Source organism: Polypterus senegalus, chromosome 8 (genome assembly GCF_016835505.1).
Source record: "Polypterus senegalus isolate Bchr_013 chromosome 8, ASM1683550v1, whole genome shotgun sequence".
NCBI lineage: Eukaryota > Metazoa > Chordata > Cladistia > Polypteriformes > Polypteridae > Polypterus > Polypterus senegalus.
The window spans coordinates 183,937,110-183,951,075 of NC_053161.1; the positions used below are offsets into that span (position 1 = coordinate 183,937,110).

At 38.5% G+C, this 13,966-nt stretch overlaps 2 protein-coding genes across 2 annotated transcripts in view; one reads left to right on the forward strand and one right to left on the reverse strand.

Annotated features, from left to right (window-relative positions):
- LOC120533562 (gastrula zinc finger protein XlCGF26.1-like) overlaps positions 1 to 13,966 on the forward strand; it is an 813,484-nt gene that overhangs the window by 677,348 nt on the left and 122,170 nt on the right. The window lies entirely within an intron of this gene.
- Positions 1 to 13,966, reverse strand: part of LOC120534750 (zinc finger protein 721-like) — a 250,293-nt gene that overhangs the window by 192,508 nt on the left and 43,819 nt on the right. Inside the window, 1 exon segment of the mRNA XM_039762331.1 lies at positions 12,381 to 13,020. Within this exon segment, the coding sequence (XP_039618265.1) occupies positions 12,381 to 13,020 (640 nt within the window).

The window sequence follows — 13,966 nt, forward strand, 5'->3', positions numbered from 1 at the left end:
GTGAATTTAGACAAGAATATAAACTAAATAGATAGAAATGTAAATATATATGTCCATCCATCCATTTTCTAACCCGCTGAATCCGAATACAGGGTCACGGGGGTCTGCCGGAGCCAATCCCAGCCAACACAGGGCACAAGGCAGGAACCAATCCTGGGCAGGGTGCCAACCCACCGCAGGACACACACAAACACACCAAGCACACACCAGGGCCAATTTAGAATCGGCAATCCTAAATATATATGTTTAAAGTGAAATTTAAAATACGCATTAATACACTTTTATTACTGGGGAAAGTGAATCTTTAGTGAGAGAGAAGAGTTTGCCATTCTGTACTTGAACTGCAGCAGTTGGAAGCACAAGGTGAGCATCACTGAGGCTTTTCAACTTAGGATTCCATCTCAGCGCCTCCTCTGATAAACGTGTCACTGGCTTTACTGGTCTTTGGATTTCTGAGTGCTGAAATGACTGACTGTGCGTAATAGAGTTGTGTAGATTTGATTTAAATATTGAGGTCAATAATAAAGGACACTTTTATTGGTAAAGATCCTTGATTAAGTTGTATATATTTGAAATTGTCTGCTTATCTGTTTTTAGCCAATTCATGTCATCTTCATTTTTTCTTTAATTTTTATAACTGCATTGTACAGTTTTATTCCTTTTTTGTACATTACAAGTAAACATGTCTCTCCCCATTATATTGTTCTTTTATTTCTATATAATCTATAGAAGTAGGCGTCCTGCAGTTTTAATACTTCAGCTTCAGTATATTCTCTGATCAGTCTGTTTGCTAAATTAATCTTCTCTGTTTGTTCTTTATTTCAATTCAACTGACCTATCATTATTGTTAATTGTAAATATTTCTTGACATGGTTGTACAATTTATACTGACTCATTATTAATAAACTTTTGTTTTTGGCAGTGACAATACTGAGTGTTCAGTTTCATTTGTGCTGGCCCAGTCTTCTCGTGTATTAACACAACTAGAACTGAGCCTCCACTTTTATCATCATGGACTACAAATGGCACGCTGGACTTTACTGGACTCGCCGGTAATACCACAGGATAACACAGCTTGGAAACTGAGCGTCCTGATCAAGACTTTACTGTTCACTTACAAACACAGTCTACAACAATAAGGGTCTTACTTCTCTTTATTTACAAGTAACATTTTCAATAAAACTTGCATTTTTTAAGATAAATGGAGAGTCAGAACATTTGAAGCTCAGTATTCATAAACCATGACTGACAGCTAGAAGCTTGTTATTCTGAGGTCCTGCCATTAAGTGTGTTTCTGTGTTTATATTTATGGACCTAATACATCAGTATCAACCTACGGCATACGAGAATAAAACAAATGCCTTACCAGAAATATCATTGCCAAAATAAATTCCAAGCTGACTGAATGATTTAATGGTTCAGACTTGACAGCCTCAGTGCAGTGTGTGCTAAACTGACCAGTAAAGTGGAGTCGTCTACAGCTGTACAGGTTGTTATGTCAGGGCCGTCTGGTCAGTTCTACTGGAGTAGACACACTCGGTGGGCTCTTAATATGCCGTCTGCTTGAGTAGTCATATAGGATGATGTCCAGCTGAACTATCTGCCATCTCTATCTTAGCACCAGTTGTGATGCTGAAGCACATCAGTGCCTGCTGTACAGTTGGACTCCTGACCTCCTACAGTCTCAGAGATCCTAAAGACAGGCTGATGTGTTCAGCAGACCATTAGGACCTGATGGAATCAAATGGAGGCTCAATGAGATATGAACTACAAACAAACATCTGTCAAGTTTCAATCTCTAAATGTAACTGTTACATAAGTAATATGTATTGATCCAGGCCTTTAATGACCTCTTGGGCACGGCCATCAACAGTGTGTCTGTCTGAGACGAGAGTGTCGACCTCATTGAGAGGTTTACTTACCTTGACAGTGACATTCATGTCTCTGGTGACACGTCCGATGAAGTCAGTAGACAGATTAAGAAAGCATGGGGGGCGGGGGTGATGAGGTCACTGAAAAGGGGTGTGTGGTGCTCAATATATCTATGTAAAAGGACGAAGGTCCAAGTCTTTAGAGTCCTGGTGCTTCTTGTCTTGCTATATGGTTATGAGACATGGACACTATCCAGTGATCTGAGATGAAGACTGGACTCCTCTGGTACTGTGTCTCTCCAGATAATCCTTGGGTACCATTGGTTAGACTTTGTTTTGCTCATGGAGTCCCGAATGAGGCACATGACCTGCATTGTGAGGGAGAGTCAGTTACAGCACCACGGCCATGTGGCGCGTTTCCTTGAGGGTGATCAGCTCGTAAGATCCTCATTGTTGGGGACCCGAGTGGCTGGACCAGGCCAAGGGGTTGCCCACGTAACTCCTGGCTGCAGCAGATAGAGGGTCATTTCTGGAGGGTGGGACTGGACCGCGTGTCTGCCTACTGGGATCCCGAGTTGTTTCGGCATGTAGTGAGTTTGGCAACACTCTGTACCAGTGCATGTTCCCCAACTTGACCTGACTTGAATATGTATTATAATAAACATGTATTTGATGGCTTTAAAGAGGTATTGAGTATCTTATACTTGGAGTGTCATCAAAACTGAAGGTAAATTCCTTATATGTGTGCATAGTTGGCCAATAAATATGATTCAGGTAAGTGTTTGCCACATTTATTACAAACTGATAGTCCCTGTTTGAATTCTATTGTGAGTCAAAAGGTTGTTTCTTTGTAAAAACTCTTTGCCACATTTACAACAGTCATTTGGCTTCTCCTCCATGTGAGTTTTAATGCGGGTACAGAAATGGCACTAATGCATGTTGTAAACGACATTCTGATATCCTCTGATGAAGGAAACTCCACTGTAATTCTGTTGTTAGACTTAAGCACAGCGTTAGACACCATTGATCTTTCTATTTCACTGCACAGGCTAAAAGTGACGTTGGGCTCACAGGCCGTGTGCTCACCTGGTTTAGTTCTTATTTATCAAATTGATTCCAACACGTACAGAAATGTGCTGACAGGACTCCATCATTATACACAGAAGTGAGATATGGTGTCCCGCAGGGCTCAGTACTCTGACCTTTACTGTTTTCACTTTTCATGTTTCCACTGGGATCTCTCATTAGGAAACATCATGTTAAACTTCACTTGTATGCAGATGACACCCAGTTAAATCTTTCATCAAAACCAAATTAAGGTTCTCTGATGTTCTCTTTAATTAGTTGTGTTAGTGAATTAAATGAGTGGATAAGTTAATTAAACACAGATAAAACAGATGTTAATTGTTGGAGGGAATGATGCTAAACACAACAATATTTTGTCATCATTTAACTCAATTGGAATCACCATTAATTTTACTGAATCAGCACACAATCTAGTTATTTTTGACTCTAGTATGTCATTTAAAACACACATCTCAAACTTGTCCAAAACATGTTTCTTCCATCTTAATAATGTTTTGAAATGAAGGTGCTTTCTAAAAAAGGAGGATTCTGAGAAATTAATTCATGCACTTATTTCTAATAGGATTGAGTACTGCAATGCAGTGTTCACTGGATGTTCAAACTGTTCTCTATACAGCCTCCAGTTAATCCAAAATGCTGCTGCAAGAAAGTATTACAAGAAAAAGAAAATACAAACACATAACTCCAGTTCTTAAATCCTTACGCTGGCTCCCAGTTAAGTTTAGGGCAGATTTCAAAATCCTCCTTTAAACACAAAGCCTTAACACGAGAATTACCAGAGCCTACGAAAAGGCCTCGAAGCACAAATCTGGGGAAGGTTACAGAAAAATTTCTGCTGCTTTGACGGTCCCAATGATCACAGTGTCCTCCATCATCCGTAAGTGGAAGAAGTTCAAAACCACCAGGATTCTTCCTAGAGCTGGCCGCCATCTAAACTGAGCGATCGGGGGAGATGGGCCTTAGTCAGGGAGGTGACCAAGAACCTGATGGTCACTCTGTCAGAGCTCCAGAGGTCCTCTGTGGAGAGAGGAGAACCTTCCAGAAAGACAACCATATCTGCAGCAATCCACCAATCAGGCCTGTATGGCAGAGTGGCCAGACGGAAGCCACTCCTTAGCAGAGATGGGGGACTCGAGTCACATGACTTGACTCGAGTCAGACTCGAGTCACAATTTTCAGGACTTGAGACTTGCTTGATTGAAGTAAGAAAATTACTGGACTTGACTTTGACTTGAGAGTAAGTGACTTGAGACTTGACTTGACTTAAAGTGGAAGACGCGACAATGACTTGAACTTTTAAATATAATTAAATATAATTCGGACCCCTTATCAAGCGGGGTCATTTTTGCTAAATCGCTTGTAATTTGACCTCTCCAAATTAGAATCATTGCTGTTCTTGAACTATTTGGAGTATAAACACATGTTTGGTCTCTTTGTGAAGGTAACATTCTCTAGTTTCACCCTTAGTAGCAGAATCACTGTAGGTGTGACTGATCAAAAGTTATGCACATTAGAACTCACAAAAAAAACAAATTTTTTTGTTCTCGCCTAAGTTTTTTTATGAAAATAAAGGAAAATAAAGCTGCAGTAGGTAGGTGGGGACAGAAACACACTATGTACCAACAGAATAACTTGTTGACTACACACATTTCAAATTTGAAAAGAATACCTGTAAAAATGACATGTTGACACCAGTTTTTATGTGGGCATGCCCAGGTGCTTTTTAGAGGGACCATTATCCACATTTTGGAACGTATGGAAAAAGTGTAATAACTTTTGAATGATTCAACCCACAGATATCAATGAGGGCTCTACTGAAAGCTTACACCTAAAAGAATCTATATCTACACACAGTGTCACTCTATTAGTTATAAAAATAATAAAAACAAAAAATACACATTTCTATGTAAAATAAGTCAATACAAGTCTTATGTGCCATTAGACGTCTCCTGGGCCGATTGATTACTTTCACGCCGCGTACATGCATCTATTATTTAATCGAGAGTGTATTTACGTTTATCGGTACTTTTATTCATATTTAAAATGCGAAAAAACTTGGCGAAATCACAATAAACAACCACGCACCAACTCTGCAGACTGGCACAAATGCCACCTTCGCGCAGCTCCGATCGTTTTGTTTACAAGTTAGTATGGCAAGTTACATATCAAAATGCTCGGCTGCTCATTGGCTGTAAGTTTTGAGTGTCACACACAGTGTCCAATCAAACTGGTAGATTCTACCAGGGTTTGGAGTTGCACGTCATCGTTCAGCTGTCTGTGACACTCGTTGGCTATACGAGGTGCCAGTCAACCCCAGACCCGTCGTAATTGGCCAACTTAGGTGTCGATCAGAAGCTAACACTTCCCTGTTACATGCGGTAGCATGGTTATCGCCGACAAAAACAAATTACGTCTGATATGATCAATAGAGATGAAAAAAAAATACGTAGCTAGTCTCAAGTTATGAAACGTTTTCTGGAGTTTTTGTCCCTTTGAGGATATATCGTGTGTTTTGGACCCAATCGTTTTACTGGATTATATTCGCTGGAGCCTTACGGACAGAATGGGATCAATACTGCTAGGAAATATTGATGTTTGACTTGCAGGGGGTCTTCAAAGGTAGGGAAAGTCAACTCTTAAAAGTATGTACTTCTCTGTAAAAAAGGCTTTAGTGTCAGTGCTGTGGTTGTGTGTCAAAATGGTTTATATCATTGGTAAGACGAGACTTTGAAGTTTCATTTGATGGGTAGTATGTCGAGATGCATGGCAGATGGGCATCCACACATTACTGTAACGTTTTTAAAACGCTGTTATGTCCCGGGACCGGTACGTGTGCGCGTTAAGTTAATAAAATAAAATAATTTAATAAAATAATTATGACTCAGCAGCACCATAATTGGCGCCTGCGCCCTTAACGCTGCACAACTCTTAACGTTACCAAGAAGAAGAAGAAGAAGAAGAAGAAGAACGCTGCACAACTCAAACCGCGCCAAACATGGCAGACAATAGTCGAGCTCCTCATATAGTTACGTTTGGCTATAAGGACTTTGAACTAGACCGTACCAACAAAAAAAGATTTGCCAGATGCAGAGAATGCAACGCGAGAGTATCAGACACGACAACCACAACATCAAATTTCATCCGGCACTTCAAAAACCACAAGGAAAGGTAAGAAAGTCGAATTCTTTATAGTCAATTTAATAAAACGATTACTAATTAATTAAATTAATATTTTCTGTTTGTCATAATTTAGCCTTGGTTGCGTGTTTTTTTTATCAGAAATGTGATAATCATCTCATAAATAAAACGCTAGAACGTTACCAGTGGCGTAGCCACATTTTAATGTTGAGTGAAACTTGAAATGAAAGGGCTTCTCGATATTACATGTAAACTATAATGTCTATATTAAATGTGCGCATTTTCAAGCATTTGTATGGACTGACTGCGTGTGGTTAGTTGAATGGCAGCTCGTGTAACGTCATACTGCATGAAAATCTAAGATGAAAGCGTCGGTGCAATCACTTCTCCTTCAATAACTCGTTCAAAACTTTTTGGTCATACAGACAAGAATAATTTCATCGTTCGAATCGGTTACGTTAAGGGTCTATAATTTTTTAGTGTACACTCACAATAACAACAAAATGTTGTGTGCTGTATAACAATGAAACCAGTTCAAATAGAAAACAAATATATCAGATTATATATTATGTATGAAACGTGTATATTGCGCGTCCACCGTAGAGATGATGATTAAGCTTCATAACTTCATCACTGGGCTATATTAACATACTTTGTACATTATAGTTATATTCTGCTGAAATGAAAAAAGATCCGTTCATTTTAATTAATGAGATTCATCACTAACGTTAGATTAAAAAGAGTGGATAAATCCCCTACTGTGCCTTATAATGGACAGCATAAGTATTAAAGCATCATATATAAAACATACTAGATAAATCTTCAGTCAAAATACTTTAATTTATAAGGTTCATAGCCTGTATAAATACTTAAGTCTTACATTCTGTCAGTACATATAGTACATATCATTAAGAAATTGTTTTTTGAGGAAAACATTTCAGGATTTCTCTCTATATAATGGATATGTATGGCACCCCGAAGTTTGAAGTTCCAAAATGCAGTTTAAATGCAGCTTCAGAAGACTCTAAATGATTCCAGCCGAGGAGGAGGAGTCTTATCTAGCGAAACAATCGGTTATTTTTTAAACAAATGGACAATTTATATACTTTTTAACCTCAAATGCTGGTCTTGTGTTGTCTCTGCGCAGTCTGTGTGATTCGGGTAAATACAGTCTTAGATTGCAGCAAAAGTGCAGACACAGTGTTTACACAGTTAACATGTATAGAAGCTCAAATACCCTTTACAAAAAAAGGTAAAAACAGCATTGCAGGATGTTTTTGACATTAAAGATATAAAAGAGATTGTTGTTTTTTTGACATCTATTAACTGTATTTACCCGAATCACACAGACTGCACAGAGAGGAGACAAGACCAGCATTTGAGGCTAAAAAGTATATACATTGTCAATTTATTTGGAAAATAACCAATCATTTCGGGCTTTCTGAAGCTGCATTTAATCTGCATTTAAACTGCATTTTGGAAGTTCAAACTTCGGGGCGCCATACATATCCATTATATATAGACAGAAATCCTGAAATGTTTTCCTCAAAACAAAAAAAAAAAACAAAAAACAAATTTCTTTATGACTGAGGAAAGAAAGACATGAACATATTGGATGACAAGGGGGTGAATACATTATCTGTACATTGTTGTTGTCAAAGTAAACTAATCCTTTCAGATTGAATTGCATTATACATTTTAGACTGGATTTCTTAGTTTTAAACATTTTGTGTAAGCAACACAATTTTATTTTCAGATATTAATGTAGTACAGATATGCATATAATTTAAATATAGCAATGCAAATAAGATACATAATATATGTATACAAGTTCATCTGTTCTGTAAAAATTTTTCTGTGCAAAAATAAACGTATCGAAAATGTATCCTCTGTTTTAGTACTGCAACTTGACTTGGCTTGTCTTGAAACTTATCAGGACTCGACTTGACTTGCTTAGGGTGAACCCTTGACTTGACTTGCTTGATTTGTCTTAACTGTGACTTGAGACTTGACTTGAGACTTGATGGTTAACACTTGAAACTTGCTTGGACTTGATCATATGCGACTTGTCCCCATCTCTGCTCCTTAGTAAAAGACACATGGCAGCCCACCTGGAGTTTGCCAAAAGGCACCTGAAGGACTCTCAGACCATGAGAAACAAAATTCTCTGGTCTGATGAGACAAAGATTGAACTCTTTGGTGTGAATGCCAGGTTTCACGTTTGGAGGAAACCAGGCACCGCTTATCACCAGGCCAATGCCATCCCTACAGTGAAGCATGCTGGTGGCAGCATCATGCTGTGGGGGGCAGGAACTGGAAGACTAGTCAGGATAAAGGGAAAGATGACTGCAGCAATGTACAGAGACATCCTGGATGAAAACCTGCTCCAGAGCGCTCTTGACCTCAGACTGGGGCGACGGTTCATCTTTCAGCAGGACAACGACCCTAAGCACACAGCCAAGATATCAAAGGAGTGGCTTCAGGACAACTCTGTGAATGTCCTTGAATGGCCCAGACAGAGCAGAGCAAGACTTGAATCCGATTCAACATCTCTGGAGAGATCTTAAAATGGCTGTGCACCGGTGCATCCAACCTGATGGAGCTTGAGCGGTGCTGCAAAGAGGAATGGGCGAAACTGGCCAAGGATAGGTGTGCCAAGCTTGTGGCATCATATTCAAAAAGACTTGAGGCTGTAATTGCTGCCAAAGGTGCATCGACAAAGTATTGAGCAAAGGCTGTGAATACTTATGTACATGTGATTTCTCAGTTTTTATTTTTAATAAATTTGCAAAAATCTAAAGTAAACTTTTTTTCATGTTGTCATTATGGGGTGTTGTGTGTAGAATTCTGAGGGAAAAAATGAATTTAATCCATCTTGGAATAAGGCTGTAACATAACAAAATGTGGAAAAAGTGATGGGCTGTGAATACTTTCCGGATGCACTGTATGTACAGTAAATACATCGTTAAAACAGAAATGTTTTTCATGTTTTAGTAATAATTTACAAAATGTAGACATGAAGTGTATAAAGTGTTAAGCCTGAAGTCCAATTATCAAATAAACACTTTCGCAAAAGGTGAAAATATAACAGAAAAAGTGCGCTTCCATTTTTATCCCTACAAAGGTTAATTTATTTTGGGGAGTTTTTCCTTGTCTTCTTAGAGAGTCAAGGCTGGGGGCTGTCAAAAGGCAGGGCCCGTTAAAGCCCATTGCAGCACTTCTTGTGTGATTATGGGCTATGCAAAAATAAATTGTGCAGAGTGCTATTGTCTGCAGTGGGCTGGCGCCCTGCCCGGGGTTTGTTCCTGTCTTGTGCCCTAAGCTGGGTAGGACTGGCTCCAGCAGACCCCCATGACCCTATGTTAGGATACAGCAGGTTGGAAAATGACTGAGTGCTATTGTGACAGAATTGTTTTCCACATTCAGGGTAGCAAAACGGCTTCTCCTGTGTGAATTCTTTTGTGATCCTCTGTCTTACTTGTGTTTCTGAATGGATGAGTAGTAACTTTCTCTGACTAATAAGGAGAAAAGAGAAATCTTAGTTATTGACATACATGGACATTGTGAGGGCGTTAGAAATAAACTTGATGTCTTAGGCTTAAACGTGAAGTCGGAGATAAAGAATTTAGAAGTAATCACTGACTCTGACCTCAATTTTAAATCACATGTTAATCAGATTACCAGGACTGCTTTTTCCACATCAGGAATACAGCTAACATTAGACCTCTTATAACTTTATAAGACATTGAAAAATTAGTTCACACTTTTGTTTTCAGTCAAATAGATTACCATAATGTATTCTTTACAGGACTACCTAAGAAAGCCATCAATCAGTTCCAGTTAGTGCAGAATGCAGCAGGAAGAATCTTAACCAGAAAAAGAAAGTCTGAGCACATTTCATCAGTTTTAGTGTCGTTACATCGGTTACTCGTGTCATTTAAAATTGACTTTAAAATACTACAACAGATAGTCACCTACTTATGAACTTTTGAGATCTGAACTTATAACTTATCAAAGTTGTCCTCAAGTCCAAAATTAGCACTTAATGGTAATTCACATGTCCGCCGAATGGTGGCAGCAGGGGTGGGAAGATCTTTACAATAACATAACTATTTCATGTACAACACTTGTAATTTGCTCAAAGCACATTAAAAACTACCAAAAAACATTGTTTATATGTCCAAATCAAGAGCTGTCTGAAACTAAAACATTTATCGGCAGATGCCAATACCTGTTGGATTTATGAACAAAATGGAGTTACAGACTGCTGTAATGGAACCCGTTTGTAAGTAGGAGATAGACTGCAATGGTTTACACAGCATTAAATACTCTCACCCAGTCCTCCATTTTGGACTGTCTGTCCCCTTACACTCCCAGTCATAACCTCAGATCTTCAAATGAAGGTCTACTTATAATTTCAAGATCCAATCAGAAAAGAATTGGTGAGGTGGCCTTTTGCAGTTATACATCTAAAATTTAAAATACTTCACCAATAGAAATTCACCAGGCTAATACTGCAGAACATTAAAAATAATGATAAAAACCCATTAGTTTAAAATGGCATTTTCATAGCTACATTTTAGGTTTATCCCTGTTAGTCTATATGGACACTGGATTATCATTTTCCTCTGGGTTCTGCAGTTCCATATTAATCTGTACGATTCTCTGCTGTCTTCTCCATTTCTTCTGTGGTGATGATGTGCTCCATCACCTCCTGATCAACATACCACACTGCCTCATGTTTATGGATTGAATGGCGAGTGTACCAGATGTCCACATGGCCATCATCATCAAAATCTTCATGTGAAGCATGTAAACCATGAGGACTGATTAAGGTACAATGTTAGATAGAATGCCTAGTGGTGGCTGGGCAGTGTTTTCGCCTTGGATCCCCTGCAGATTTTTTTTCTCTTCAGCCTAACTGGAGTTTTCTTTTCTTTTTTTTTTTTTGCTTTTTGCTTTTTTTCTGTCAACTTGGCCATTCAACATTACCTTTTACTTTGTTACATGCTGTATATTATTGCCTAATCTTGTTTATGTTTTATATGAACTTACTTATTACATCTTCTAAAGCAGTTTGAGCTACATTTATTTATATAGCACATTTTCATATAAACAATGTAGATGTTCTATCCAAAAGGTTGTTTCTCCATGAAAAGTGTTTGCCACATTCAGAACACCCTTATGGCTTCTTTTCTTTGTGAATTTCAATGTGCATCAGAAGAGTATTTCTGTGCCAGATTTCTTTACCACATTCAGAACAGCAATTCAGCTTCTCTCATGTTAAATTCTTCCAAATTTTCTTGGTGTGCTTACCTTCAAAACAGAAGAGAACTTCACTCTTTAGTCAGGACAGGCTCATTGAAATGCTTAACTTCTCACTCACTTAAGTTTTTCCACAAGGACTCAGTGTAGAACCTGCATTGTTCCTAATAAGGCTTCTTTTTGCATGACATAATGAGGTATTGTAATTTGTTAAGATGGGCCTGAACGTTGTTCTTTATCAGTCCTGTTCATTCAAGAACAACAGGAACTTCTTCCATTTTTGTTTATCAGTCCACATTTCATTTGTCATATCTCAGACTGCATTTCTTGGTATTTTGTTTCTTTCTTGTCTCTCCCTTCTTATGACTGAATAGTCACTAGGAACTAATACTTCTGTTATACAGGATTTCTTACATCTGGTTTTCTGGCCTCTATTTTTCAGTCAGTCAGTATTGCTGTGCTACAAGTGACCTGCACCTCCTCATTTTCCATTTTGCGGTCTGAGTTGTGGTCCCAGTGTCTTTCTGGTGCTGGTAAGTTGTACTTCTTGCCAAGTTTCCAGCGAATGAGCCAGGCAACTTTGTGGTGTTGTGCAGTGTATAATCCTTCAGCTATCAGTACCTCGCACCCAACAACAAGATGTGTGACTGTTTCTAGCTCTTTGGGGCAGAAGTGACAATAATGGGATATTTTTTTTCTTCTATTTTTGATCAGAACCACTTTGTGTCCAAGCCACTGTTTTGTGCACCTATGATGAGGTGTACATCTTTTGGTCTTAGTTCGCCCCTCATAAGCCATGCATGAGTAAGTTCTGTTTCCACATGAGGCTGCTGGAGGGGGCAGTGTATTTACCACTGTACTTGTACTTTCCCCAATTATAGCATTTTTGTTTTCATCAAACTTTATGAATTATTTCTTCTGCTGCTTAGCATTGTACTGTGTTCATCTGTGGACAAGGTGGGGGAGTTTTGTGTCATTTTTTTCTCTCTTGTGTGAATTCTTTGATGTTTCTGAAGATACCTTCCCTGTGAAAACTCTTTACCACATTCAGAACAGCAATATTGCTTCTGTCCTGTGTGAATTATTTTGTGGCGCCGAAGACTGCCACTATATGAAAACTGTTTGCCACATTCAGAACAGTCAAATGGCTTCTCTCCTGTGTGGATTCTTTTGTGGCGCTGAAGATGGCCTCTCCATGTAAACTTTTTGCCACATTCAGAACAGTCATATGGCTTCTCTCCTGTGTGGATTCTTTGGTGACACTTAAGATGGCTTCTCTGTGTAAACTGTTTGTCACATTCAGAACAGTCATATGGCTTCTGTGCTGTGTGAATTATTTTGTGGCGCTGAAAACTGCTTCTATCTGAAAACTGTTTACCACATTCACAACAGTCATATGGCTTCTCTCCTGTGTGGATTCTTTGGTGACTCTTAAGATGGCTTCTCAGTGAAAACTTTTTGCAACAATCAGAACAGCAATATGGCTTCTCCCCTGTGTGAATTATTTTGTGGCGCTGAAGACTGCTTCTATCTGAAAACTGTTTACCACATTCAGAGCAGCAATATGGCTTCTCCCATGTATGGATTTTTTGGTGGATCTGAAGATGGCCTCTCTGTGTAAACTGTTTGCTACATTCAGAACAGCAGTGAAGTTTGATTCCTGTATAAAGTTTAAAAGATAAAAAATTTTTGTTTTTAACCCACAGCTTTCATACTGACATTTTTCAACACTAAATAAACCTTGGCTTAATTTCTGAACAAACCTTGATAAGCATAAGCAATCATAAGACTTAAGTAGCAAGTGAATAGAGACTCAACTTGTTCTTTATTTTCAATTGTATTTGAACTACTCATCTCATGAGCACAATTATAGCAGCCAAGAAGTTAATAGTAAAATAAATAGATCACATGTGACAGGCACAATCAACAAGACTATTGTTGATTTTTTAACTACATTACAGAACGGAATCATCATTTTGTCAACAAATTCTTGAAATATTATAACACTAGCAAAATACCCGCGCTTCACAGCGGAGAAGTCGTGTGTTAAAGAAGTTATGAAAAAGAAAACATTTTAAAAATAATGTAACATGATTGTCAAAGTAATTGTTTTGTCACTGTTATGAGTGTTGCTGTCATCAAGGATTTGATTATTATTATTTCTTTCAATCAGGTTCATATTTGGAGGACATGTTGTGTTGAAGTTACATTCCGTGTTTGTCAAGCGTTGTAAAGATAACAGGTTACATTCATCGAAGTGTTCACTACCCAAATCGCTATGCGAGTATTTAGCGGTAGCGTATCTTTTAAGTTGTGGATTTGTTTGCAAGTAGTTAGCGACAGAGTGTCTATTAACTTGGGGATTTTTCTGCGAGTATTTGGCGGCAGCGTCACAAAGTTGTTTTCGTCTAGCTGCATCAGAAAATGTACCACGATGTCTGACACACCTCCTTTTTAGTGTTTTCTCACAGCTTGGATTGCTGCTGTCATAATCGGTTTTAATAAAAGGCAAAGCCCTCACTTACTCATTACTAATTCTCCAACTTCCCGAAACTTCAAGAAATTTGGTGCACGGGTTCCCAAAGTTAACTAAATCCTACTTACGT